Genomic DNA, 25,569 nt, shown 5'->3' with positions numbered 1-25,569 from the left:
AAAATAATTCCTGGGAAGACAGGGAAAGGCTCAATTATAAAATAAAATCATTGAAGTTTGTAAGGCAGATGTGAATGTGTAAATGGTGTTGTGACACCTGCTTTCTTTTTTATTATCTCAATATCTCAATACACCCTGTGCACACAGATTTCTTTGCTTTAATGGAGGGGAGGGGAGGGGATCAATTATACAGCCAGAAGCCAGCCAATAGGAGAAGAGGCCTATTCTGTCCGGTGAGACTAACCTCTTAAAGGCATGAGTGTGCTGCATCAGCGCCGCTTGGTTCATGGCCCGGATCCAGCCATTCATGTCCTCCTGTGTGTCCGCACTGAAGAAATATGTCCGCATCCCGCTGTGTTCTGCCTGTGAGCCAATTACAGAGTTCTTATTGTAAATGTAGGAGCGCATTCCTGTATGGCTCGCCTATCAAAAAACAGGGAGAAAGAGCATAAAAAGATATGAGAACCTCAAACTAAAGAAATTAGTTTTAGTACGCTATGGAAAAAAAAAACATCATAATAATGTGACGAGATCTGCAAAGATCTCTGATAGAAAGCTGCTGCATGGCAAAAAGATTGTGATCTTCTTTGTAAAATAAGCATAATCATGCATGAAGGCACAAGAGGTGCTTATTTTGGTGATATAATCTCGATTTGGTCACAGTGGCTCTGCACCAAAAATAAAACACTATCATCTTAAGTTATTAGTGCATTGGCTGCAAAGCTCTTGCAGGGTTTCCCAAAGCGCTCAACACCCAGGACCCAAGCGTACTAAAATACATCATGTATTGCCATAACATTGACATATATTGTTCTCCAAGTAATGGCAAAGGCCAAAGCAGACACTCATTTATTATAACAAAGATAAATTCCCATCGTGTGTTTGGAAAACCCTTCTTGCGAGAGAAAAAAAAACTTGTAACAGTATATTGTAAGTCAGATAACATTGCCTGAAGCCCTGAACTATAAAAGCATCGAGGCAACTGCAAGCTGAATTACGTGATGTTCTTGAAACAGCTCTAACTTGTAATGGGTGCATGTGAAAGACACTGCGATTAAAAAAAAAAAGAATATGCAAGCATATTTTCAGAAAATACAGTGGCATGAAAAAGTGTTTGCTCCCTTCCTGATTTCTGTTTCATCAAACAGTCAAGGACAACACTACTGAACACAAAATGCAGTTTTTAATTAAAGTTTTTTATTATTAAGGAGGGTGGGAGGAACCATCACACTACCACCACCATATTTTACTGTCAGTATGATGTTCTTTTTCTGAAATTCTGAAAAGTTCAAGGTTTGTCTCGTCAGACCAAAGAGGATTTTTCCAAAGGTTTTAGGGATCATCAAGATGTTTTTTGGCAAAACTGAGATGAGCCTTAAAGTTCTTTTTGTTCAGCAGTAGTTTTGGAACGCTGCCCATGCAGGCTGTTTTTGCCCAGTGGAGGCATGAACACTGACCTTACAATCAGGAAGGGGACAAAAAAACAATTTTTCACACCACTGTATGCTGAAACTGATTCTGAAACTACACACCTACAAATGTTGATGAAGACAAATAACAAAAAAACAATAAAGAAATAAAATTGTGTCCGAAATGTCCCACCTCACCTATGATAATGATGAGCATAAAATGAATGATGACAAGGATGACAGGACAAATACCAGAGCCAATGAGAGCATTAACTATTGTTCAGTCGCTCCGCCCACTGCTCAGACATAATTGGTTTAAACTTTAGTTGCTCTGAGTTGCAACACACAACAATTTGAAACATAATTGAATCCATGACCATATTTGGCAAACATGCAAACACTAGTGCTACTTTGCACTGACACTGCACTTTCCTGTTAATCCAATTTCCTTAAGTGCAGATCCAATATGAAATGTGTCACTATCCAAATAAGACCAATCAAGCTAAAAGTGACGGCAACCCAAAGGTCTCTGGTATTGACCATATGCACCGTAGCTGTTTCACGACAACACTTGACCAACACATTTAGGAACAAAAAAAATCCACACCAGGTAGAATGTGGTGAAGTCACATGGACTAAGGATGGGGAGGAAGTGATGCTGGAAGTAAAATCAAATACCTACAGTAATCATGCAAGACAGGAAACTCGTGTGATTCAGGACGGCCGCTCGCAGAGAGAGAACAGAACTCACTCGGCCCGCGCGCACACACACCCGGTCACAATGGAAGGCGATTGAACAACAGGGAATGAGAGAAAGACAGCGAGATGAGCAAAAATAACATAGCGTCATCACGGCAGACGATATGAAGACCAACCACAAATGACTGAAAAAGACTGAAAAAGGTCAAGATCACACCAGAAATGTATGGTTGCAGATGCCCACGATGTATCCCAGTGGACATCAACTGCATGTATGCATGCACTCTAATATGCAAGTGGATGAAAGTACAATAACAATGTAAATCTAACCATCAGAAGTTTTTCAGGCAAAATTGTTTTTTTTTTAAAATCAAACAAAACAAAATCCCAACCACAAACAAAAACGGGAAAAAGTAAGACAAAGCAGCATGGCATTATTCATGTTTCATTTTCACATAGATAACACAGATAAGCCAAATACAAAAATGCTAATTACAACGATAACCTATCTCATCAAAAGTAAGGTTTTATACTTTTTTTTTTCTTACATAATAATCAACTGTTTTCTCCGGGTACTCCGGTTTCCTCCCACATTCCAAAAACATGCTAGGTTAATTGGCCACTCCAAATTGTCCATAGGTATGAATGTGAGTGTGAATGGTTGTTTGTCTATATGTGCCCTGTGATTGGCTGGCGACCAGTCCAGGGTGTACCTCGACAGCTGGGATAGGCTCCAGCATGCCCGTGACCCTTGTGAGGATAAGCAGTAAAGAAAATGGATGGATCATAATCAACTATGCCTCAATTAAGCTTATTTTTGTTTACTTCTGTGTCATCACTGATTGGTGCTGACAACCAATAACAACTTTCATTTGCGGCGAAGATCATCCCATGACTTGGCAGCCATTTGCAGGGCTGGTGAGGGTGTGCCACGCTGCGCCACCATGCGCCACCTTACGCTGCGCCACAAAATCAGAGCCCTATGTGTCATTGCAAAGATATTTGTTATATTTGATATAACACTGTCAATGGAACCAAAACCAAAACGAATGAATCCTTTACAGCAGTTAGGAAACATACATTTAAAAACGTATCCTACACTAATATTAAAATGGACTTGACTACTGTTGTGCTATTATTAATGCAACTTATGTGGCATTCCGATTCACTGAACTGTACTCTCCACATGAGCAATGAATAATCAATGAAAATAAAAACAAACAATGACTTATTTTCTTTGCCACCCATCACTGAATAAGAACATTGGAAAGTCTGCTGTGCTTAAAGTAGATATGCTAATTCATGAAAGAATCCTGCCTGGAATGCGTAAAGTTACCAATGCAGCAGAGCCAACCATCACAGGGGGTTATTAAAAAAGAAGGTTAACGACCCAAGCCCGACCATCTGGAAGAACACCTCAGAGCGAGCTAAATATTTCTTCTTCCACAATGTAAACATACTGTTGAGTGGAGAACGGGCTGACTGCTTGACTTTTTTGGCATTCCAAGCAATATAAAGCTGTATAACTTTTTTATAGATGCATTAAACTGAGCCAAACTTCTTAAACACATAATATCTGATTCTGGTGCATGTTTTGTGGCACCTCTACAGTGGAAAATAATCACCTTTGCGATGCTGGTTGATCTCCAATGTGTCTCTCAGTATAGTGTAAAAAATAACCTAACCAATTTTAATATTAACAAAAACAATAAATAACGATAAACAATAAAACTATACAAAAACAAACAATAAAAACTCCAATATTAACTTAAATGCACCTTGGTGTCGCTGTTATACATTATGTCCATAAAAAAAGCAAAACATATGCAAAAATGAACCGTTTAATGCGGTCTTCAAGCTTTTGCATAACTTTGGAAGCATATATTTTCATAAAATATACAATCGTATCACTTCAGAGGTTCCACTAAGGCTAAGGCTGAGCAATATATTGATATTTTTTTGATATTATATATTTCTTTTAAGCAAAATCAAATATATCGTTGATATCAATAAAGAGTGGATTTAAAGTATGGTAACATTTATTTGAGTTGCTGCTGACATTTAAAATGTGTTTCATATGTTGTTTTTTGTGCTTTTGGTATTACATGAGGATTTGAGCATGGCTAAGGTTTGTTATAAAGATGATTGATGCTTCTAAGTATTTTACTTTTTGTATATTTATCACACAAAGAGAATGGACTATTTTAATTTTGTGGCTATTTTTGTATAACTCTTTTTTTTATTATTTTAATGAAACAACTTCACAAAACGTCAGACTTTGACTTTGTGTAAACTCACCTTTTGGAAAAAAAATGTTGGGATATACTTCATATAACAATATTCAGATATGTATTTTCGCATACCAAAGCCAATTCCAGGTAAACGATGAAGTGGCTATGCTGCCTATTTATATCTAATAATGAATAATAAAACAATGATGACCTTCAAGCTTATAATCTGCATCCATGATGGAAGCGGTTGTCATCATAAGAAATAAACATTTGACACGTTCTGATGAAAGAACATTGTTACCTTGAAAGCATATTTGCGGTTAATGTGGTCCTCAGGTGCAACTTGTGAGATGACGTAACTGGGCAGAGGAATGCTACCGAGGACCGTCTCTTCACGGCTGTCTGAAGTAAAAAAACATAACGGCACACACAAACGTGTCAGTCATTGCCCCCCAAAACACACAGAAAACCACAAGTTGTGCCAAGATGTTTTACGATGTTTACAAGTGACTCAGGATTTACGAGTCGTGGGAAAAGTTAGTGAGGCGTAATTCATGGGTGACAACTGTATGAGTCAGGCCATGTGGCGCTAGGAGGAGGCTGTTGGTTTATCTTTTACTCTGGACAAACAATGGAGGACATCCATTGTAACATCCCCATCCATTTTCAAAAGGAAGAGTTCAGCAGAAGGGATGAAAAACAAATGTTAAAAAAGGGTCAGTAAGTCTAATGAAAGTGTTTCATTAATTACTTCATTGATTTCTTTTTATTTAAAGTTGATTTATTGCATTTTGCTGCAGTCAACCTTGGCTCAAAGTGCCTCTCATGCTCACCTTTGTAGTAAAACAAGCAGAAGTCGGACAAAACAAACCACTTTCTTTTCCACAGTCGCATTCCAGAGCTGTCCTGGAAGTTCACAAGGAAAAATGCACATGTTGTGGTTAGGATGATAACACAATAACATTTTCATTGACATTTAAAAGCACAGTCAAAGACACTGTACTGTAAATTCTACCATTCAAACATTTTAACTATTTGGCAGAATGTTACTAAAGAGACATTAGCCTGTTCATTTCAGGGACTTGCATCATGATATTGGATCCCGGTTTCTTTTAAAGGGAACCTATTCTGCTTTTTCCACTTTTCTGACCTATAAATGTAGTTAGAATGTTGTATTCTCGTATTAAACTATGGCAAAGTTTCAGATAATGAGGTTTGCACATATGGAAGTGAGTCCTGAAAGAAGTTTGTGATGGCTCAAAACGTTCGGTTTCAAAAGGCGTGGTAAAACTGCCCCTTTGTGATGTCACAGAGGGACAGACTTCCTTATGTATGAACTACCTGCCCTCCGTCAAGCGCTGCTTCTCTGTTTACTTGCTCTTGTTTACAAGTCTCCTAGCTCTCTGGCCTGCTCTCTAACCACTCATCCATCGTATTGTATTGAACAGAGAAATTAATCGCATTTTTGATTGCTGTGATATGGAAAGCGGTTAGGATTAAAAAGGCTCTGCTTTTTCCTACTCCTTTACTCCTTTACCTTGTATGTATGTTTGAAATAAACCTGACTAAATTAAGACATACTCAAATTCCGCAGCCTCTGCCCCGACCACCCCTACTCTACTGCAGGAGTCAAAAATCGTCAGAATAGGGCCCCTTTACATCCAGTATTAAATGTGTATAATTTTTGCACATACATGTGCTTTTATCTAACAGACTTGCCCCAACCAAAAATGTTTTCCAAGGCAGCCAGAGGATTATAAATCAATGTATATGTTGCAGGAGAGCATGAAAGGCCTTAAAAATAATTTATGTTTGTGATGTTAAAAGTGCCGCACAGAGGTTAAGTGGTTAGCATTTTGGCCACACAGTCAGAAGATCGTGAAGATCTGGGTTCGAATCTCCGGTTTCTTCCCACATTCCAAAAACATGTTAGGTTAATTGCCGACTGCAAATTGTCTATAGGTATAAATATGAGTGTGAATGGTTGTTTGTCTATATGTGCCCTGTGATTGGCTGGCAACCAGTCCAGGTTGTACACCGAAGATGCTGGGATAGGCTCCAGCATACCCCCACGATGGATGTTAAAGTTGATCCTGTCATAAATTCACATGGTTGTAAAAGAGACTACAATTATCCAACCCCCACACCCCCTCAGTGTAACAATGTAGTGTTGACATGACATCAGTGAAAGGTCACCTGTTTATACAGCCAGCCCCTCACTACGACGGGGATGTTGAGGTTCCGTTTAATAGCTTGATCCCTCTTGCCAAAACTATGACATTTGCTTGAACCTCTGGATCCCTGCAAAGACAAATAAAGATAAATGAAGTCATTTTGCTTATTAAAAAAAAGTACACCACATTTCACTTTTGAAGATATACATTCACCTTCAAAAAAAATAAAAGTAGATACAATTGCCAATGCTGTCATTGGCTGAAAATGAGATGTGAAATTACCAAACCGTCATTGCCAAGGATGTGCACATCCATTTATAAACAGATAACTTATATTTTCAGACAAGGTCATTGGAAAAGACATCATAATGTGTGGCATTTTTCTTTATTTAAAACTTGCCATTGGACACCTGCCATGACACTTACGGAATGCATAGACGAATATAATATAACTATCAAGCTACTGAGCCATTTACAAGTGACACAACTAATGAAAGTGCTGAATTAATGACATGATAGAAACCAGAGATGACACAAAATGCCAGGGAAAACACAAACACTATTAGGGTGCCTTCACATTTGTAGTCCAGTACTGTGGTCTGATGTCCAATATGTTTAAAATACAGTAAAGTCTCGTTATATCGATATTGTCGGGAGTCGGAAAAAATATCGATATAACCGAACTGTCGATATATCCGACCCTGCGTCGAACTGCATTAAAAGTGGGCAATAATGGACTCGACATTGTTCTATAGTATAGAACAATGTCAAGCAGCTTAAATCAATCAATCAATCTTTGCTTAAGGATTTCAATACCAAAAAAAAACACGGCGAACGGCTGCTTCCAGTCAACTTTATTTTTTCACACTTCCACCACCAGAGCACAGCACACACACCGATTCCCGCACTTCCTGGTTCACAGGTCATGCTCAACCCGCCCCACATAGCTGGCCAAACACATGCCTGCAACAGAAGAACCAACTGCGTTCGTGGTTTCTCTCGTCTGTATAGAATCTATACACACGAGAGAAACCACGAACGCCAGCATGTACATATGAAAAACAGTGATTATTGTAAGCGATAAAAAGATATCTGAATACAACACAATTAAATACATGTATTTGTACGCTTGTGTCTTCGTTGGAATAGGTGTGTATGCTATGTCAGTTGGTTCTTCTGTTGCAGGCATGTGTTTGGCCAGCTATGTGGGGCGGGTTGAGCATGACCTGTGAACCAGGAAGTGCACGAATCGGTGTGTGTGCTGCGCTCTGGTGGTGGAAGTGTGAAAAATAAAGTTGACTGGAAGCAGCCGTTCGCCGTGTTCTTTTTTGGTATTGAAATCCTTAAGCAAAGATTGATTTAAGCTGCTTTTGTATCGATATAAGCAGACCAAATTGGCTGGCGGGAGATGAAAAGGGCATCGTAGTAACTGGATTATCATAATAACCGGGTATCATACTAACGGAACTAATTATATCATAAAAGACTAGAAATTTGCCAGGAAATGAAAATAGTATCGTAATAAGCAGTAATTCGTTATAACCGATATCGATATAACGAGACTTTACTGTATATATTTAGTGTATAATCCAGTGTACTTTAGTATGTGAAAGTGCTGGATAAATGTGGTAAGTTATCATCATTATTATTATTACACCCATCATTATTATTGTGACAATTTGTCATGTCATTCTATGGTGAAACCTTTCAATTTGAGACATCCCTGTATTTGTTTTAGTTTGTAACAAGTTATACCAATAAAGCCGCTCTATACAATTAGTCTTTTGCTGTGCAATCCAATTTTAGTATGCTAGAAAAATGTGGTCATTAATCAGAATGAGATGGAGTACTTCACTGTTGATTAAATCACTTCATCAAAATTAGCATTTAGTCACCCAGAGGAGAAGAAAAACATTAAAAGGAACATTAAGTAAAAAAAAAAAAAAAAAACACATTCTGAAATTTGTTTTAGGACAACCTATCTAAATGTTTTCTTACCTTTGACCCCAAGGAGGCCTCCATTGCTGCTGTGGTCACAGCCTTGGTGGACTCTGTGACCATACCTGGAGATCTATGATTAGACATAGAGGACTCAAACCTACGGTTGCAGAGAGAGAAGCTCAGTTAACAGACTGAGTATGTTTATTCTCTGATAAACTGCTTTGAAACACATTGTTCTAGTAGAAATGATGCAACTACTTCATGGCATCAGGATGTAGGAAACAAGTAGACTAGATGTTTAATAAATAACAAATAGCGCTGTCTGTTGAGTGTGGACAGGCCATGCATCATACACTATAACAATTCAGAATGTATGTATGTCCCTTATGAAAAAAAAAGCATTTTTCCATCCAAGAGACTGAGTTTCCTGAATGCCCCATCAAACATAACTCTCTTATGCAGGCACATATTGATTTGCAGTGGTGGTTGTATGACATTGTTGCATCAACCTTATTGGTCATTTATAGTCATGATACAGTACATTGATTATGCTAATGTACTGTATTTGGACATGAGAATAAAGCAGTTCAGATGCTATGTAAACACATAAAGTCAGCATGATAATGTGAGTGACATACAATTGTGTGCAACATTATTCAGAGGATTAGAAGAAATTCCTGTTCAAACTTGCACTTTGAAGTGGATTTCAACTAAATCAGCTGTCGTGCCCCAAATTTTTCAGTTTGAAGAATTTCTCTGATAATAAGAAACATGAAATACACTACAGCATTCATTCATCCATCCATTTTCTACTGCTTATCATCAGGAGGGTCGCGGGAGTGCTGGAGCCTTTTCCAGACAGAGGCGGGGTACACTCTGGACTGGTTGTCAGCCAATCACAGGACACATATAGACGACAAACAACCATTCACACTCACATTCATACCTATGGACAATTTGGAGTCGCATGGTTTTCTCTCATTTGGGTGGCTTTATTTAAAAGTGGGCGGCAACATCTCTAGCTTTCTAGATAGCGCTACAGCACAAATGACAGCTCCTCCATACAACTGACAAACATGCTCCACAAATGCTTAACACATTAGTGCCATCTAGGGGCATTAAAGTGTAACTACAGGGCATATAAACTCACTGGCAAACAAGCCTAGAGTGCCCTCTTGCGGTCAGTGTGAAAAAATACTTATACTTAAATACAGTATAGTGTGTTATACCATGCACCAAACTATACTCAAAGTCGTAGACATGGTTCCGACTTTCTTCAGTGGAGAAATTGTCTATTATTCGCAAATCAGCCAATTTGAGTGAGCTAATCATAAATAATGTGATCCATTTCCATGACAATCTCGTCATTGAGCTTCTGCTTTGCTTTCTAGTGGGGTGACGAGCAGCACTCGCTCTTAGGTCTTCACTGGCCACACTGCCAGTATCAAGCAAAAAGACCAGCTAGAGATATACGACCAATGAGTGGAGAAAGCCAGATAAGCCAGAGAGAGCCCTGCTGCAAGGCCTGCGCTGTTGCATGAATCCTTTGCAGGATGCTTCCTGTCACATGAAGGGGACTGTTTTATGTGACACTCACTAGTGTGTACCGCTACTGTCATTGGAATGGTTTCCCAGGAGATTTGTTATAGTGTGTGTGCTGGAGATGGGCAATATTTCACATTGGTTAGTGCATCAGGACATGTGTTTCTACTGTAATCAAAGGGAAGTGGATCATATTAAATGTCACTCTTTTTGACCATTATGTTTGATAATCAATAAGGAAGTCCTAACAGCAAAGCATGGTCTGAAGAAAAGCAGCCTTGTTCTTGATCTGTTTTGGGGGTCTCCTGGGAAATTTTCCTCAACGGCAGGAAGAAACCCTGGAGAAACCTGCTTCCTCCTGTAGATTGAGAAATGCTGGGAAGTCCCTGGGGGTCACATTCAGCACTGGGATTAAATTGGGACTTTATTCAAAGTTACTCAGCAATAAGCTTTCAACTAGATTATTTGGAGTGACCCCCGAGGTGCTGTACTGATTCTTCTTTTCAATCAGGAGAAAAAGTAACTTTTCCTCACTTGCTGTTTAGACCATTGTTCATGGAGGACGCACTATTAAAGACTTATGCACAATTTTGAAGTTTGTTCAGACGCCATAGAACATGTATGACGAGACCTGCTGTTTAGCGATCTCTGGGATAGATCATCTCAAAGGTGGTCTTTCGCACCAAATTGATTGTTTGATTGACTGAGGTAGGTATTGACTGAGGGAAGTATGCCTCACGACTGTGTGTAACATGAAATGTATGAAACAGCATCAGTCCTCACTGGTCATCTCTTTCTGTATAATTCATACATAATGACAGCAGCCACACACACACACTAAATTTCTATGGTAATTTATCAATTTCTTATATTGCAGTACAACGTTGATTAGGATCATTAAACTGTTTCATAAGAACTAATTCTTATTAATCGATTCCATTCCATTCCAGAACACGTTTTTACAATTATACTACTTTTACATGCAAATTAAATGCATATAAATTGGTTGGGCAGCATATATCACAATAATTTTGAGATGTATCACAGTACGACAATATAAAATTTTAATTCAGCAAAATCTTGTATAAAAAACTACAAAACGTAAGCCATATAACTAAATACACTTGTCTCAAAATGTAAAGCATACTTATTTATTGGTAACAAAGTGGCTTCATGTCACCCATGTAATTCCAACTGCATAAGTAAGATATTTTTATGACACTTGACATGACATGGGCAAACTGCGCTTTTTTATTTTTTAAAGTAAAGTGTGTGGTGAAAGTGTATTTACGGCTAAGACAAGCTACATTCAAAAATAAATATGCTTCAGAAGGCAGCGGATGCGGTCAGAGGGACACAGCAGAGGTGGATAAACTTGCTTGAGTGCAGTTTTCCTTTAAGTCATAGTAACAGAATGTTCAAGAGAGGCTTGCTGGAAGTGTTTCTGAAGACCTTGCATCCTTGTTCACTGACACCCTGCTCATATTCCTGCACGAGGGACATACAACTGATACTATTATAGGACAATGTTATTGCCAGTGAGGACAGCACCTGACTTTTATACGTCTCCATAAAAATCCCAGGCAAATGAATTGCCATCAGTTTTGTGCTGCTTCAGGCAAACAGCATTTAGTAAGCGTCATATTTCACCTGCTGGTTTGAGGATGATCACATACCTGCTGGTTTTAATTGTGCTCTAAAGCTGTCACACAGCTTTGATGGCTTTGCAAAGGATGACATGCTGACAATGTCATAAAACAAAAGCAGCTGCCACACAACAATGATGCTCCATCCAGCGGTGTGTTTATTCATACAGAATGGCTGCATAATGGAACAAAAACATACAACTATCGGGCTTTTCAAAATTTCATCCTCCTTATGACTTCACTGTCATTGAAGAAAACTCCCGCAGTAAAAGTACACAGACACAAAAGGTACATTTGAATGCATCTTTCATCAGTGGCTGATGCTAGAGTCAGGCCTATCACTAAAAAGACTGTGGCGTCTCTGATTGACACGAGTGTAATCTTCCATCTTGTCAATGTCATGGTAGTTATTAATACATCCGTTATTGTGTCCTCTGAGAGTTCTATGACCATACTCATTTCTCCATTAACTCTTAATTGAAAGGACTGTATTTCCTCTGCTTGTTACAGACTATTAAACTTTGCAACTAATCAGATTATAAAGTCCCATCATATCACCTTGAACTATCCTTGAAACAGCCACTGCAAGGGTGGTCAAAGTGCAGCCCTGGTAGAGGATGGGCACGTTGGGGGCACACCTCGTTTTTTATTGGCCTTCCACATATTGTAAAAATAAATAAAAATAATATAACATAAGGGCTGCACAGACATCACAGCGAGGAGACCCGAGTTCAATCCCACCCTCGGCCATCTCTGTGTGGAGTTTGCATGTTCTCCCCGTGCATGCGTGGGTTTTCTCCGGGTACTCCGGTTTCCTCCCACATTCCAAAAACATGCTAGGTTAATTGGTGACTCCAAATTGTCCATAGGTATGAATGTGAGTGTGAATGGTTGTTTGTCTATATGTGCACTGTCATTGGCTGGCAACCAGTCCAGGGTGTACCCCGCCTCTCTCCCGAAGACACCTGGGATAGGCTCCAGCACCCCCCGCGACCCTCGTGAGGATAAGTGGTAGAAAATGAATGAATGAATATAACATAAACAAATGTTTTGAAGTGTGTTAAAGGGGAACTTTAACACACAGGAACTCACGCTTAACACATTGGAAACATTTTGGACACCCTTTGTCTAAAGCAATATCAAAACCAACTTACTTGTCCTCAAGCATGTATTCTGTGTTTTCCTGTGAAATCTGCCCGGTAATAGGGTGTCGGAATGATGTACACCTCAGGTTGTGGCTGCAAGACAAGAAATTGAGAAAATTAGTAACCCAGAAGGAGATACTTGACATTTTCTTGATAAATAAATGCAATTACAGTCGTCTCTCACTACATTGTGGTTCAATCATTGCTCCCTCATTCTATAATGTTTTTTTGAAAATTAATGACTGAATGACCGCTGTTTCATGGCTGATTATGGTATATTATTAGTCACAAAACATTGAAAGACAAGTTATACTGTATGCAGTATTTTGCTTACTTGGCACTAGTTACATTGATGAGGCATGACATTAAATTAGATGACCTTCACAATGTATGTAAGTCAGCCGGCATGTCCAGCATGAAATAGCTTCTTCCCCACTCCATTTGAAACCCTTTATCAACTTGGAAATAAACAAATTGGAGGCTACTGAGTTAGCTAAGTAGCATGTTATGTTTAAAGCAGCGACCGCCTCTTGCGTCCCTGTAGCGATCCCATAGCCTTTGCATTACAGTTGAGTAATGTCTTGTAAACAAAGAAAAATGGGAGTGTAAAGGTGACTGTAGGGGTGTTATTTCATGTCTACAGGGCTCTAATAAGGTTAAATATTCGACATTTCGTTGGCAATTTCACTGCTGTGTTATTGTGCAATGACAATAAAGAAAGTCTATGTCTAAATATCATATTTAAAAAGTCCTAAACAGTTTTCCTGTGTTCTAACTATGAACACATTCAATTTATTAATACTGAATCAAATTTTATTATCATCGTCAGGCCAATTAACCGCGATAATCAAGGGACTACTGTACTGGACGTTGTCATAGAATCAAGTAAAAGACTTGCACAGTGGTAAAGATATTACTTCTGTCATGGTTACTCTAAACCAACCTAAATCCTTTTACTATGGATTGGGACCAAAATAAACATCACACAGTTCTATGCCAACAAACATAAGCAGCATAAACAATAAAGTACACAAATTCCTCACCGCTGTACAATGCTACAAATACAAAATAAACATAAGTATAACATAAGCATGTTTACACACGTAATCCTCAAGTGCACCATAGGTAAACACCAAATATGACTGCATAGCTTTGCGGTCAGCTTTGCAGCAAAGTTGAGTGGTACAAACAGCACGTAGCAAAGATTTATAAGTTGACATTTCAGAAAAGTTCAGACGATATTTTGAAGAGGACTGATATTAAGAGATTGAGCCCACAGAAAAATATCAGATATAAACACCACATGGACTTTGGCAATACCACTTGCCATACCCTCTCCAACCCCCCAGACACACACACACACACACACACAGGCATTTGGCCAGGCTTGTTCCTGGTACCAACTCATCATTGGCTGAGCTGCACTGGACACACACTGTAGAGCACTGCACCACCAGCACATCCCCTGTTAATTAGAAAGCTGCATTCTTTGAGGCTTTTGTTTCAGCCACATTACTTCTGAACTATTTGTCACGGAATTTTGCAGCATCCCCAGTTAGTGCGGCAACACTGCAGCACAGAACATCTATTTGTTTGCAGCAAGTTTTTTCAATGCTTGTGGCAGTGGGGTCCCAAAGAGCAAAATGAACTCTTGTTCAAGAGCAAAATGAACTCTCGTGACTACTATGAAACTACCATGTAGTCATGAGAATAAAAACAAAACAACAACTTAAAGGGGACCTGTTATGCTCATTTTTCAGGCCTTTGTATTGACTCCTATAGAGAAGCTACACACGATAACCAGCACAGAAAGCTTTCTAGATCTTCCAGAATCTGCACCTCTGCTAGCTGTATTTCTTTGGATTTCGTGCTTCCCACGAAAATGATCCGTTTAAATTTTTTCCACCCATGGCCTGCCTCCATGCATGCCCAGTCCTCTGCAGTTGGTCATACCGAGTGCTTGAGACTTCCAGTTTGTGCCGCTAGCTGCAAACCCAACATTATAGGAGTTGATAAATGGTATAGGAGTTGATAAAAAAAAAACGTCAATTTATTCTTTCAAAATATCCGGTTTTGACATACAGCCATATGTGTTGTATCCCGATCCCGATCCAATCCAGAAGTACAGACTGGACAGTCCGAAGTTTCTCAGGAAAAGAGGTTTCTTCAAGACGTCTCTCAATGGTAATTAGCTTTAGCATTTTAGCGTTAAGATTTCTCCAGCATCGGTAATGTGTAATATTTTTTGCGGGACTAACAGTGTTTAAAAAACTTGGGTAAAGCCATCCACTGATTGTGGTGGGAAACGGCTATTATCAACCCTGCTTCCTGTATGCACACTCTATAATGCTACACAGGCAACCACATATGTTCCATGACTTACACAAAACACAGTTAGAACACTGACAAATTGTTATTTACTGCTTGCTCTTCTAACTCTTCCATACGACCAAGTGACGTTGCAAAGGCATCAGGCTTTAGCAGCAGTTTGTCGGCTAGTCCAGCTGCATACGAGGATACTTGACAGATCAAAATATTTGTATTTTGCTGGTAGGGAATCAGGAACTCCAACCACTTGTGCCTGGTGGTGGTGTAAACAAATGTGTCTTTCCGTTAAACACAAAGAAACACTTTTTACGAGCTGCTGCTAGCAATGTAAACACAGAAGCAGAGCTTGCGGTAGGGCAAAGTGGCCAACAGCCACGCCCATAAGAAACCTCCTTCTGAAACCTCCTTTTGAGATATCCCAAACTTCTTTTAGGGCTCACCAAATGCGCAAACCTCATTATGTGAAACTTTGGCATCGTTGAACACAAGATTACAACATTCTACCTGCATTTATAGGTCAGAAAAGTGGAAAAAGCATAATAGGTCCCCTTTCGGTTCAAAAACCTTGGCCAAGGTTGAAGTAACTCCTTGTGCAACATGAAATTGTGTCATGAAAACAAGTCAATATAAATAATAAGGCTTGATTAATAACACATTAACCACTGTGGTACATGGAGGAACTCAAGACTATAAGACTCAAGCTTCATTGACTCTGGGGTACTTGACAAAGACTGGACTCACTCGTGCTTACATCTACAGCTTGGCTGCTCAACTTGTTGGGCATGTGAGCGTTCCTTCGCATTTTCTTTGTTATGAGTGACTCAAGTGAATCAAGTACCCGATTCACTTCAGTGAGTGAATCACAAGAACCTGAGCCAGTAAGAGGAATTGAGTTTCCCATTAATAGTGCTTTCATTGCATCTTTAATGAAAAACACTTCAATTCCAAAGCAAATTGTATTTGTTTGTTTAGTTGTTGATTTACTAGTTAGCAGGCTAGTTTCTGGTTACGGAGAACTCTTAAGATATTAAGATCAGTCACCCCAAATGTATGTAAGTTTTTCATTTTTGTCATGATAAGTGACTGAGAGGAGTATATGTGAGGTGCTATTGTTTGACGTTATGAGACGGAAGCTATTTGTGTCCTTGTGTTCCATCTCGCAAAGTAAAACATTACTTATTCACAAATGTACACCTGCTTATCCTTTTCAGAGTCATGTGTGAGCTGGAGCCTATCCCAGCTGATTGAGGTACGAGACGGTGTATACACTGGACTGGTCACCAGCCAGTCACAGAGCACAGAAACAACAATTCACATTAACACCTATAGTCTCCGATTAACCTAACATGTTTTTGGAATGTGGAAGGAAGTCTGAGTACCTGGAGTCGACCCACGCTTGCACGGGTAGAAACAAGCAACATGAAACTCCTTGGTGTGCCAACCATCCACATGCACCACAAAATAGATGAGACAATATTTCTGCACCATCTCCACCTGTTTAAATCACATACATCCTTACATACATCTAAGCCACACTGACCAAAGGGTCAGCTGGAGTTTTTGTCTCCAAAAGCAGAGTAGAATGACTAACAATGACTCACTCAATGTGGCACTGTTTACATTCGCAGTGCAAATTGTACACATCCATTTAAAGTGCAAATTTCAATGACTTAAGGCCACTATCTTCTGTTGGAAATAAGGTGTGTTGCAGGTAAAGCAGTTCAAAGTTTTTGTGTACACACACCGGCTCTGCACAATGTAATCAGATCAAATGCATTTTTTTTTCTTTTTGAATGAATTATACGTTTTAAATAAAATAACAAATAAAAGACATGTATCGAACAACCTGCCTTTATAAAAATAATAATAATGCTCAATTTGTGTTAACTTAAAAACACATATATTATTGTGATTGTAGTTTGCAGCAATTACAGTATACAGCTTGCATGGAAATTACATCCTTTCTGCCTCCCTTGCTGTGCCCATTTCCGCAGGGGTCCATATTTAACCACAATGTGATCCCAATCCAACACAAGGATTTAACCAGTACACAAATTATAACTCCTTATGTTCTTCACAAAACATGCACATCGTCAGTCTGAACCTCTTCACAACACAAAGCAGCATATCCACTACAACCACACAATACACACTTTGACGACTCACCTGACATCGCACATAAAGTCATCATGAATCAGCTGCTAGTTTCCCTGCGATGCTACAGCTCCTGGGAATTCTCTCAACATTATCAAGACAGGCACAGGAAGCCAAGGATGTAGTGATGCTCAAACTGTGCAGTGTAACACTTATAGAGGGGATGGTAAAGTGTCAAGTCCCTCCCATCAGGGGAATACCTCAGCTGCTTATCAGATCCTCCTCCCTCTCTGTGTTTCATTTTTCTACATTCTACACTCCCCTTTTGAAAGTGCTACATTTGCTTAACATTTTTTCAAAGACAATATGCATGTGTGAACTGGAATCCCGAAAGATGTACACTCCTGTACTGTACTGTGCTTCAGGCATCAAAATAGTTGAAATAAAGATGTTGCTTTTTAACAGTATTTTGATTACTCAAAAGTGTAACCAGTATTTTTCCTCTGTGAATAAACGTGATAAACACAATGGAAGGGACTACTATAATCAGTCAGACGCCGTATCCACTGGCTTGGCCGTCTACTGTTAAGCAGATGATATGTTCTTATTAACATGGAATGTCATATGAATAAAAAATTAAATATGCAAAGCAAAGACCCAGAAATAAACTTGTAAAAAGGGCATGTCAAGGTCCTCGTATCAAGTTGTTTATCCCTCACATTGACCTGTGATCTATGCTAATAAGGAATTTCAAACTAATCCTGGTATGCTGGTGGAGACAGAAACATAAGCTTGGGTAAATATTGAATGGCACGTGTTGTAAACATATAGGGTTTGGTATATTTTGGGGGCGTTTTATAATCACTGTGGGCTGCACAGTGGACTAGTGGTTAGCGTGACTGGCTGGCAACCAGTCCAGGGTGTACCCCGCCTCTTGCCCGAAGACAGCTGGGATAGGCTCCAGCATACCCACGACCCTTGTGAGAATAAGCAGCAGAAAATTAATGAACTTTTATTTTCATAGCTTATTTCAACCAAACAAAGCCAATATGCTTGTTTCACCAGAACATTGAGAAAATGCTGGTATCCACAACTCTTCTCACATTATTAACTGCAAACCTGAATGAAAAGCAGGTTTGCCCACCTCCACTGTGCCCCTCCAGTCATATCCCGCTGCCTTCTGAACCGCCAATGTAGCCGACCCCCTCTTCTGTGTTCTAGGCATCCCAGAGAGGAGACAAAATGCCGGCAGTCATCCAGCAGCTTGGGACCACTGCTGAAATCAGTGCGCACAACGTGCTTTTCACGGTCACGCAATCTGTGCATGCTCATTGGGCAGCCAAACAGGGAACGTGCCGAGACATCCACATACCACAAACGTGCACATAGAGTCAGAAGTGGTTGCAAAGGGCCCGTGCATCACACGTCATCCATAGCCCGACGCAGGCCCGCACACAACAAAAGTTCCTCTTGCACTAAAAGTGCTACATTGTGTCTACATGCTGCAAAATCCTTACTGAGGTGGTACTCATCCCTGAATTTTGCCCACAATTGCAAGTACAGCGGGTTGCAACCGGGCTTTAGTCGCTGCCTGACAGTCAATTCTTGATTGACTTGACAGGGTGTGGTGAGTTTTCAAGTCTCATGATTACTTGACAGGTCAATTCTCATGCATATGTACCTTTTATTCAACATTTCTATGCATTTCAAATTATTTTTTGCATTTAAAACTAGACTTGCAAAACTATAAAATTGTGTCTTGTGTTAACATTATTGGCTTAGTGGAATGGAGGAAACTGTTTTGAATTATTTATTATGGGGAAAATCGATTCTGTTGGACGTCCATTTCGATTACAGTGTGACCTTCTGGAATGAATTAATGTTGCCAAGATTCCAATGTATGTCCCATAAAATGATTCTGTGGAGCAAATTGACCTTTGAATTTAAACCAGCACAGTGCAACCTGTTATTTGTTGAGTCCAAATGTGTTCAATGATGTTTCATGTTCCTGTTAATAGCATATAGATAGCATAAACTAGTAAAGACAAAAGATTTTAAGTGTAAATCAAAAGTAAGTCACTTGATCACAAGCCATGAACATCATTGTAATAGCTTATCGTATTGTGTTAGTCCTTGTCTTGTAGTTTGCAATTAGGCATAAATCAATGTTGTGATGCTCAACGAAAGTCATTTCATGCAGTTTAGCTGCTGATATGCTTTGCAGATCATATCAAAGAGCTGTCACAAATATGATTAATACCCACGAATTTTGAGCAAGCAGATGGTATGCTAAATAAGAGAAAACAAACCAGTGGATATGCACGTACCACAGCAATATTCAAGTCAATCAGCCCACCCATTGAGAGAAGGAAAGAGAGAGAGAGAGAGAGATCCTGAATCCCTGAGCATGCTGCAGCATCCAGACCAGCAGGCTGAGTGAAATAGCCCTTAATAACAGTGCACACTGTCTTTCTGCAAGCCATTAAGCAGATAAGCATTCTGCAGCATGATTTGCACAGGTTGACCGACCTTTATCAGTTTCATAGCAGAGCACAGCAGCCTGACTCAGTTTAATGGCTGATTCTGCTGCCTTTCAGCGTGCAAATCAAACATGTGCCACAGCGCTGACTGGTCTTTCCTCGTCATTGTCATTCACAACTATCATTATCGCCTTTACTACTCTAGTACAGAGAGTGGGCTGCAGCCATTACAACTTGCAGCCGTGTGTTTGCTGATGTATGCAATCAAAGACAACGTCAATACGACATTAAAGGAAAATATAAGCTCCTTGGCAACCAGCAAATCACTCCAGAACAAAAAAACGTGGACAAACACACAAAAGCCTCACACAAAAAAAACGCAAACACACGAGTGCCTGTGTCTTAACAGTCAGAAGGTTGGGCACAATCTGAAAGAGCAGTCTAGGCTAACACTTCATTAACATGCAAGGCACACACGCACAGTTCTGACACATCACAATCTATTGTCCCAGCGGTGCATTCAAAAACACCAGCAATCAGAAACACAAGCAAGGCAGCTAACTGACTGCTTACTTTTCATAAAGAGTTGTAAAGTGGCCAAACACTCTGCATACACACAGTCATTTCTTACCATTGGGATTTTTATAGCCAAGTTAAAATTCAATGTTCCTATTTCCAACAGAACTTCTAATTATATTTATAGTTTCCAAACACAGTATGTGCTTTTCCCTAACATGCTACTGCGGCTATTTGTGCATACACACTGATGTTATTATGGTGCAACGACGATGGGGGATGGGGTAATAGGCCAGTTTAAATGTAATATAACGTATAACTTTACAAATATACTTATGTGGACACTTAATTATGAAAACAAACACCAACATGCCTCTTCTTGCCAACTCTGGTGTCTTTCTTCCCCACCATTCCTCTGAACTGAGATCAGTACTTGAGAGAAATAAGCAGAGGTTCAAGGGCACCTTGTTCTGACAGACAACAGAGACAGACACTTTTACACAGCATGCACGTCAAGCTTCATAAAAAGGTCCTGGCCCGTCTCAGATGACGAGCTCACGAACATGTCACTGGCCTCGGGAAATCCCAAGTTAATTAGCAGTAATAGGTTGACTTTTCACCTATGGAGGCTGCGCACTTGTTAAAGTATGTATAGCATTCATCTGTGACATATTGTATAGGTCAGAATGTGGTGTAGGTGAATGGCACTTAAATGAGAGGATATCATCACAGTGAAACAGTGTGGATGACAGCAGCAATGGTGTACTACTAGTGTATTGCTTAGTATTTACACTAACTACAATACATGGCACACCAACAAAGGATAGATTTCCCAAAGGTTTTTTGTCCACTAAAGGTAAACCTCTGCAAAGAACATCATATGTCAGGGCTGTTCATCTACATAACAATAAGGTTCACAATTTTCACAACAGCAATTAGTTTCACAGACATGCATCCAATTTCTGTACCGCTTATCCTCACGAGTGTTGCGGGGGTATGCTGGAGCCTATTCCAGCTGACTCTGGGAGGCAGGGGTTTTACATACAGTACTGTGGAAAAATGCAAACCTACATGGGCCTACATGTAAAAAGCGATTGCCCCTCCATTATTAGTTATTAGATTTAGGGCGAAATCACTTTTTCCCACAGAGCCATGTAGGTTTGGATTTTTTTCTCCCTTAATCATACAAAGTTTCATTTAAAAACTACTCAATGAGTAATATTAAAATGTGTTCAATGATTTGAAAAATGTACGTATGACAAATATCCATCCATCCATTTTTTAATGCCACTATCCATCCTCATTAAGGGTCTTGGAGGTATGCTGGAACCTATCCCAGCTGACTTCCTGCAAGAGGCACCGTACACCCTGGACTAGTTGCCAGCCAATTGCACGGCACGTACAGACAAACAACAATTCAGACTCACATTCACACAGAGGTTCCAATTAGTCTAGCATCTATATTTTTGGAACGTGACTAAAAGCGGCTTCCAACAGAGGTAAAAAAGGTTAGTACCAATGAAGGGCTGCAATTTGCTATTGATCAAAATTAAGATTAATCTGCCTTTGGGGGAGGGTTCATCATCCCCTCACACTGACACTTCCAACTGAAAAAATGAGGTTGTAAATGGGATGTGACAGCACACTCCAAATTGCAGATAGGGGTTGATGAGAAAAATAGACCCAATGAACAATACAGAGCACCTGATGGATGTGTTACGTGACCTCTCGTCATATATACATGAGACTTTTAATAGACGAAATACATTACTCTTAAGGGACCCAAGTCCTCCTCTGCACTTTAGGTGAATTTGCTAGTGTATAATCTCTGTACTTTGGAAAAGCATTAATTTGGGAAGAAATAATGATTCAGTATGTTGAATTTGCCTATTGTGTTTCATTTTGTGTGTGGGCAAAAAAAAAACCTGATCCAGAGCATCTCTTGATGCTAAACAGTCCAAGCATATTGCAAAGCCAAACACAGCTAATCGCTTAGCCGTGCAATGTAGGACAGAAGGGGATGCAATACATTGGGGAAGGGTAAAGCTGTGTATTTCCAGCAGGAAATACACAGCGGACTTGAACACAATAAGCTGAGGGCAAGCAGAAAGGAAGGGAGGGGTGTTATGTGAAGTAACTATATTTGAAAGTACACAAATCACATTCAGAAAGGACCCTTTGTGATACTTATAAAACACTTATGACTACACTGTCATTAATCACACCATGGCCATTTGAAATTGGTTCTTATAAGAAAATTGTGTCCAACATGCAGAGTGAATGGGAGCATGAGGTTTGACATGGTGATGAGTATGCTTTATTACATCCTTATGAAATACATTCAAGCGGTAATTCATTTGAATTTGAACGACTCACTCTTCAGTCCTTTCAAAAGAACCCCACCAATGTGTAGGAGGCTTAACCAGCAAACAATCACTGCACTGTCAGCAGAATAAAAAACTCAAGTATGAAGCTTGAGCTTGGGAAACAATAAGGAGTCAGCTGAGATGTACATAAAAAACTAAACAGCAGGCATCAGACAGTATACTGCTACTTCTCATCTTTTGAAGACAACCAAGACAATATGAATTAAAATCTTCATTCCAAATAACTTTCAGACATCCTACAACAATGTATTCAAAGTGTGTTCCACAAAATATAGACGTGATGCTGGAATTTAGTTTAAAGGGGACTTGTGCTAATTAAGTTATTTATGTTATCATCATTATATCTGTCCAAACAAAAGTACACTTGGTTGCATCCAGCATTAAAGTGAACAAATAAAGTGAAGAAAGGAAGGTCTAATAATTTTTTCCATGACTCATTAGGCAACATTTTAAGCCAGGAATGCATTATTTCTATTTTGAGTGTTTACTATGGTTTACCATTTCATACAGCTACTACAACTACTACTACTACTATTACTACTGTTATACACAGTGGTCTGCAACATGCCCCTATCTGATTCTACCAAATACTCTTATTCTACGTACACACTCCAGTCAGCTTGCACGCTCATTCACTGACACAAATTGCATATGTTCATGGTCAGATTATCTTTCTGATCTCTTATCTATGTAATCCCTCAATATCCAAAACAAATTGAAAAAAAAAGATACAAAAATACTCTGTTTGACCTCGTGTTTTCTCATTTTGGTGCATCATTACACCGCTTCCGAACTTTGACACAAAACTAATTAAAGTCAGTTACCTCAAGCACAGCACATTTCACTGTTAGGAGATGTGCATCTAATGATAAACAACTGTGGTACTTTTGTGTATTCTAGCAGAAATGTAGCATTCCTCACATTCCTTTGTAGGAAGAGTGGATGTATTTACTTTATATATGTGAGAGATACATTACATATTTCTGACATATTAATTTAATCTTTGGCAAAAAAGAGGGACAGATAATCAGATTTGGTGTCATCACTAGCAAACAAAATCCCCTTGGACAATCCTATTAATACAAATGTTTATGTTTCCACATAAACATAAGTACATCTCTAAAATACAATGTAGCTTTAAATTACTGCAGATGCTCTGGGAAGCAAGATGGCAGTAGTGAGGTGTTTCAAATGATGCTAAAGCACACCATAAAGAATACTAATAACCATTATTAATTATGCAAATGATTCAAATCAAATTAAGTAATTGAGTTTTAATCTAGATTTGGGCAAATAGCATCATAAGTTGAAGCCAATGCAGTGCCATTCATTTGTTAATTTTCTTGTCCTCAGGTAGCTTTGCAAAAGATTTATTCATTTATTATCGTCTCCGAAACCAACAATGTTAGAAAGCGGTTTTCAGCAATAGTCTGGAGGTCCTCGGGTGTGACCAATCACAGCAGACTGGACGTACCCGGAGGCGGGCGGTGGGTGGAATTTATTAAAACGAACCATTTCGGAACGCCAAGAAAATACAGCTGGAGTAGGTGCAGATTCTGGAAGATCTACAAAGCTTTCTGTGTGGGTTATCATGTGTCGCTGCTCTATCGTCCACAACTAAATACAAAGGGTTGAAAATTAGCACAATACAGCATTAACTATTCTTCAAATGCAGCTACTGCCATTTTGCGGCCGTTCAACTTATTTGCCTCCAGCCACTGCTGTTAATGCCAATATTTTTTTTACCTAGTTTTTCATTGGAGAGCCCATTGGTTAATTGCTTCCTCTCCACACCCGACCACACAGTTGGTGACTCTCAGAGACTTCATTAAATAGTGAATTGAATTGTTAATAGGAGCATCAATTATATTTTTATTATTATTATAGATTCAACATTGTCCTCCCGATCCGTAAATGTATGTAAATGTATGCAACTTCTTCCTTGGCCATACGGTCTACTAACCCTCCATGGAGTTTTATCGTCTTTAAAGAGTTAAGAAGTTAGGAGACATTTAGCTGAAGTTTACCTACATACAGTATGTGCCTTGTTTTTTTCACACACACAGGGAGGCTTTCACACAATCAATTTAACCAGAGTAATTAAATAAATTAGGAGAGGTTCAACTTGGCTGAGAGAGGATAACTGAATTCAATGGCTATTTTTGGATCTTTGAATACAGAGAGTGGGGTGTAGACACTTTCGAGGCTCATTAAGTCAGGTAAGTGGTGGAAGGTTTAATGACGCACCACCCTAAACCTCAGTGTTACCAACAGAAGAAATGTATTATCTAAGCAGTCCTTTCACTGGAATTTCCTTGCACACACGCACATGCAGTAGAGGAGTGATTTACAGTTGATCATAATCTGGAGATTTTTTAAAAGGTCACAGTCTTAATAAGCAGAGAATGTACTCCCTTTTTTAAATACCCCAACCTTCTGTTCAGCATCACCATTACCGTCTTTTCCGATAGGGCGTCTCCCTTGAAAAGTAGTGAAGCAGAGGTCGCCTCCTTTCTCTGGTGCTGCCTCCCACCCTCCTGCCTATTCGTGGGTGTAATGTCCCATGAGCCAATTTTAGGTGTGTCATTTTTCAAGTCCAGCCACTCAAAGTTGCAGTTAACAAAGCCATGACCTGTATGGACTAAGCATACAAATGAGATAGAATGACTGCTGGCCACAAGATCAGAACAGTGTGGACATTAGAGCAGACATCACTCAGTCACGCCACATAAATCACAGCTTAAATAAATGTCCTAACTGACATCACAAACTTACCTGCGACTCTTTTTTTTGCCATTTTGCATCCTGACATAATTGATGGCTTAAAGGGGACCTATTTTTCAGCCCTTTGTATTGAGTTGAAGACTCCTATAGAGCAGCTACACACAATAACCAGCACATAAAGCTATCTATAGGTCAGAAAAGTGGAAAAAGCGTAATTAAGTGTGCTGTGTACGGATCCATGAGCCACACACAT

The 25,569-nt window shown here is 39.4% G+C and overlaps 1 protein-coding gene across 15 annotated transcripts in view; it reads right to left on the bottom strand.

Annotated features, from left to right (window-relative positions):
• Positions 1 to 25,569, bottom strand: part of plekha7b (pleckstrin homology domain containing, family A member 7b) — a 68,125-nt gene that overhangs the window by 23,549 nt on the left and 19,007 nt on the right. For 10 of the 15 annotated variants that reach the window (XM_078795560.1, XM_078795554.1, XM_058089286.2 and 7 more), the window contains exons 4-9: positions 12,797 to 12,880; positions 8,512 to 8,611; positions 6,536 to 6,640; positions 5,173 to 5,245; positions 4,641 to 4,741; positions 245 to 423 (exon numbers count right to left, since the gene is read on the bottom strand). In XM_078795560.1, the coding sequence (XP_078651686.1) occupies positions 245 to 423; positions 4,641 to 4,741; positions 5,173 to 5,245; positions 6,536 to 6,640; positions 8,512 to 8,611; positions 12,797 to 12,880 (642 nt within the window). Of the gene's footprint in view, positions 1 to 244; positions 424 to 2,091; positions 2,475 to 4,640; positions 4,742 to 5,172; positions 5,246 to 6,535; positions 6,641 to 8,511; positions 8,612 to 12,796; positions 12,881 to 17,281; positions 17,401 to 25,569 lie in introns of those variants that run through there. The other 5 variants (XM_078795555.1, XM_078795567.1, XM_078795561.1 and 2 more) reach the window with 4 other exon arrangements.

This window comes from Doryrhamphus excisus, linkage group LG13 (assembly GCF_037039965.1).
Source record: "Doryrhamphus excisus strain RoL-2023G ecotype Guam linkage group LG13, RoL_Dexc_Guam_v1.1, whole genome shotgun sequence".
NCBI classification, from domain to species: Eukaryota; Metazoa; Chordata; class Actinopteri; order Syngnathiformes; family Syngnathidae; genus Doryrhamphus; species Doryrhamphus excisus.
Note: the sequence above shows the minus strand (reverse complement) of the source record. Positions and strands in the feature narration are given on the sequence as shown.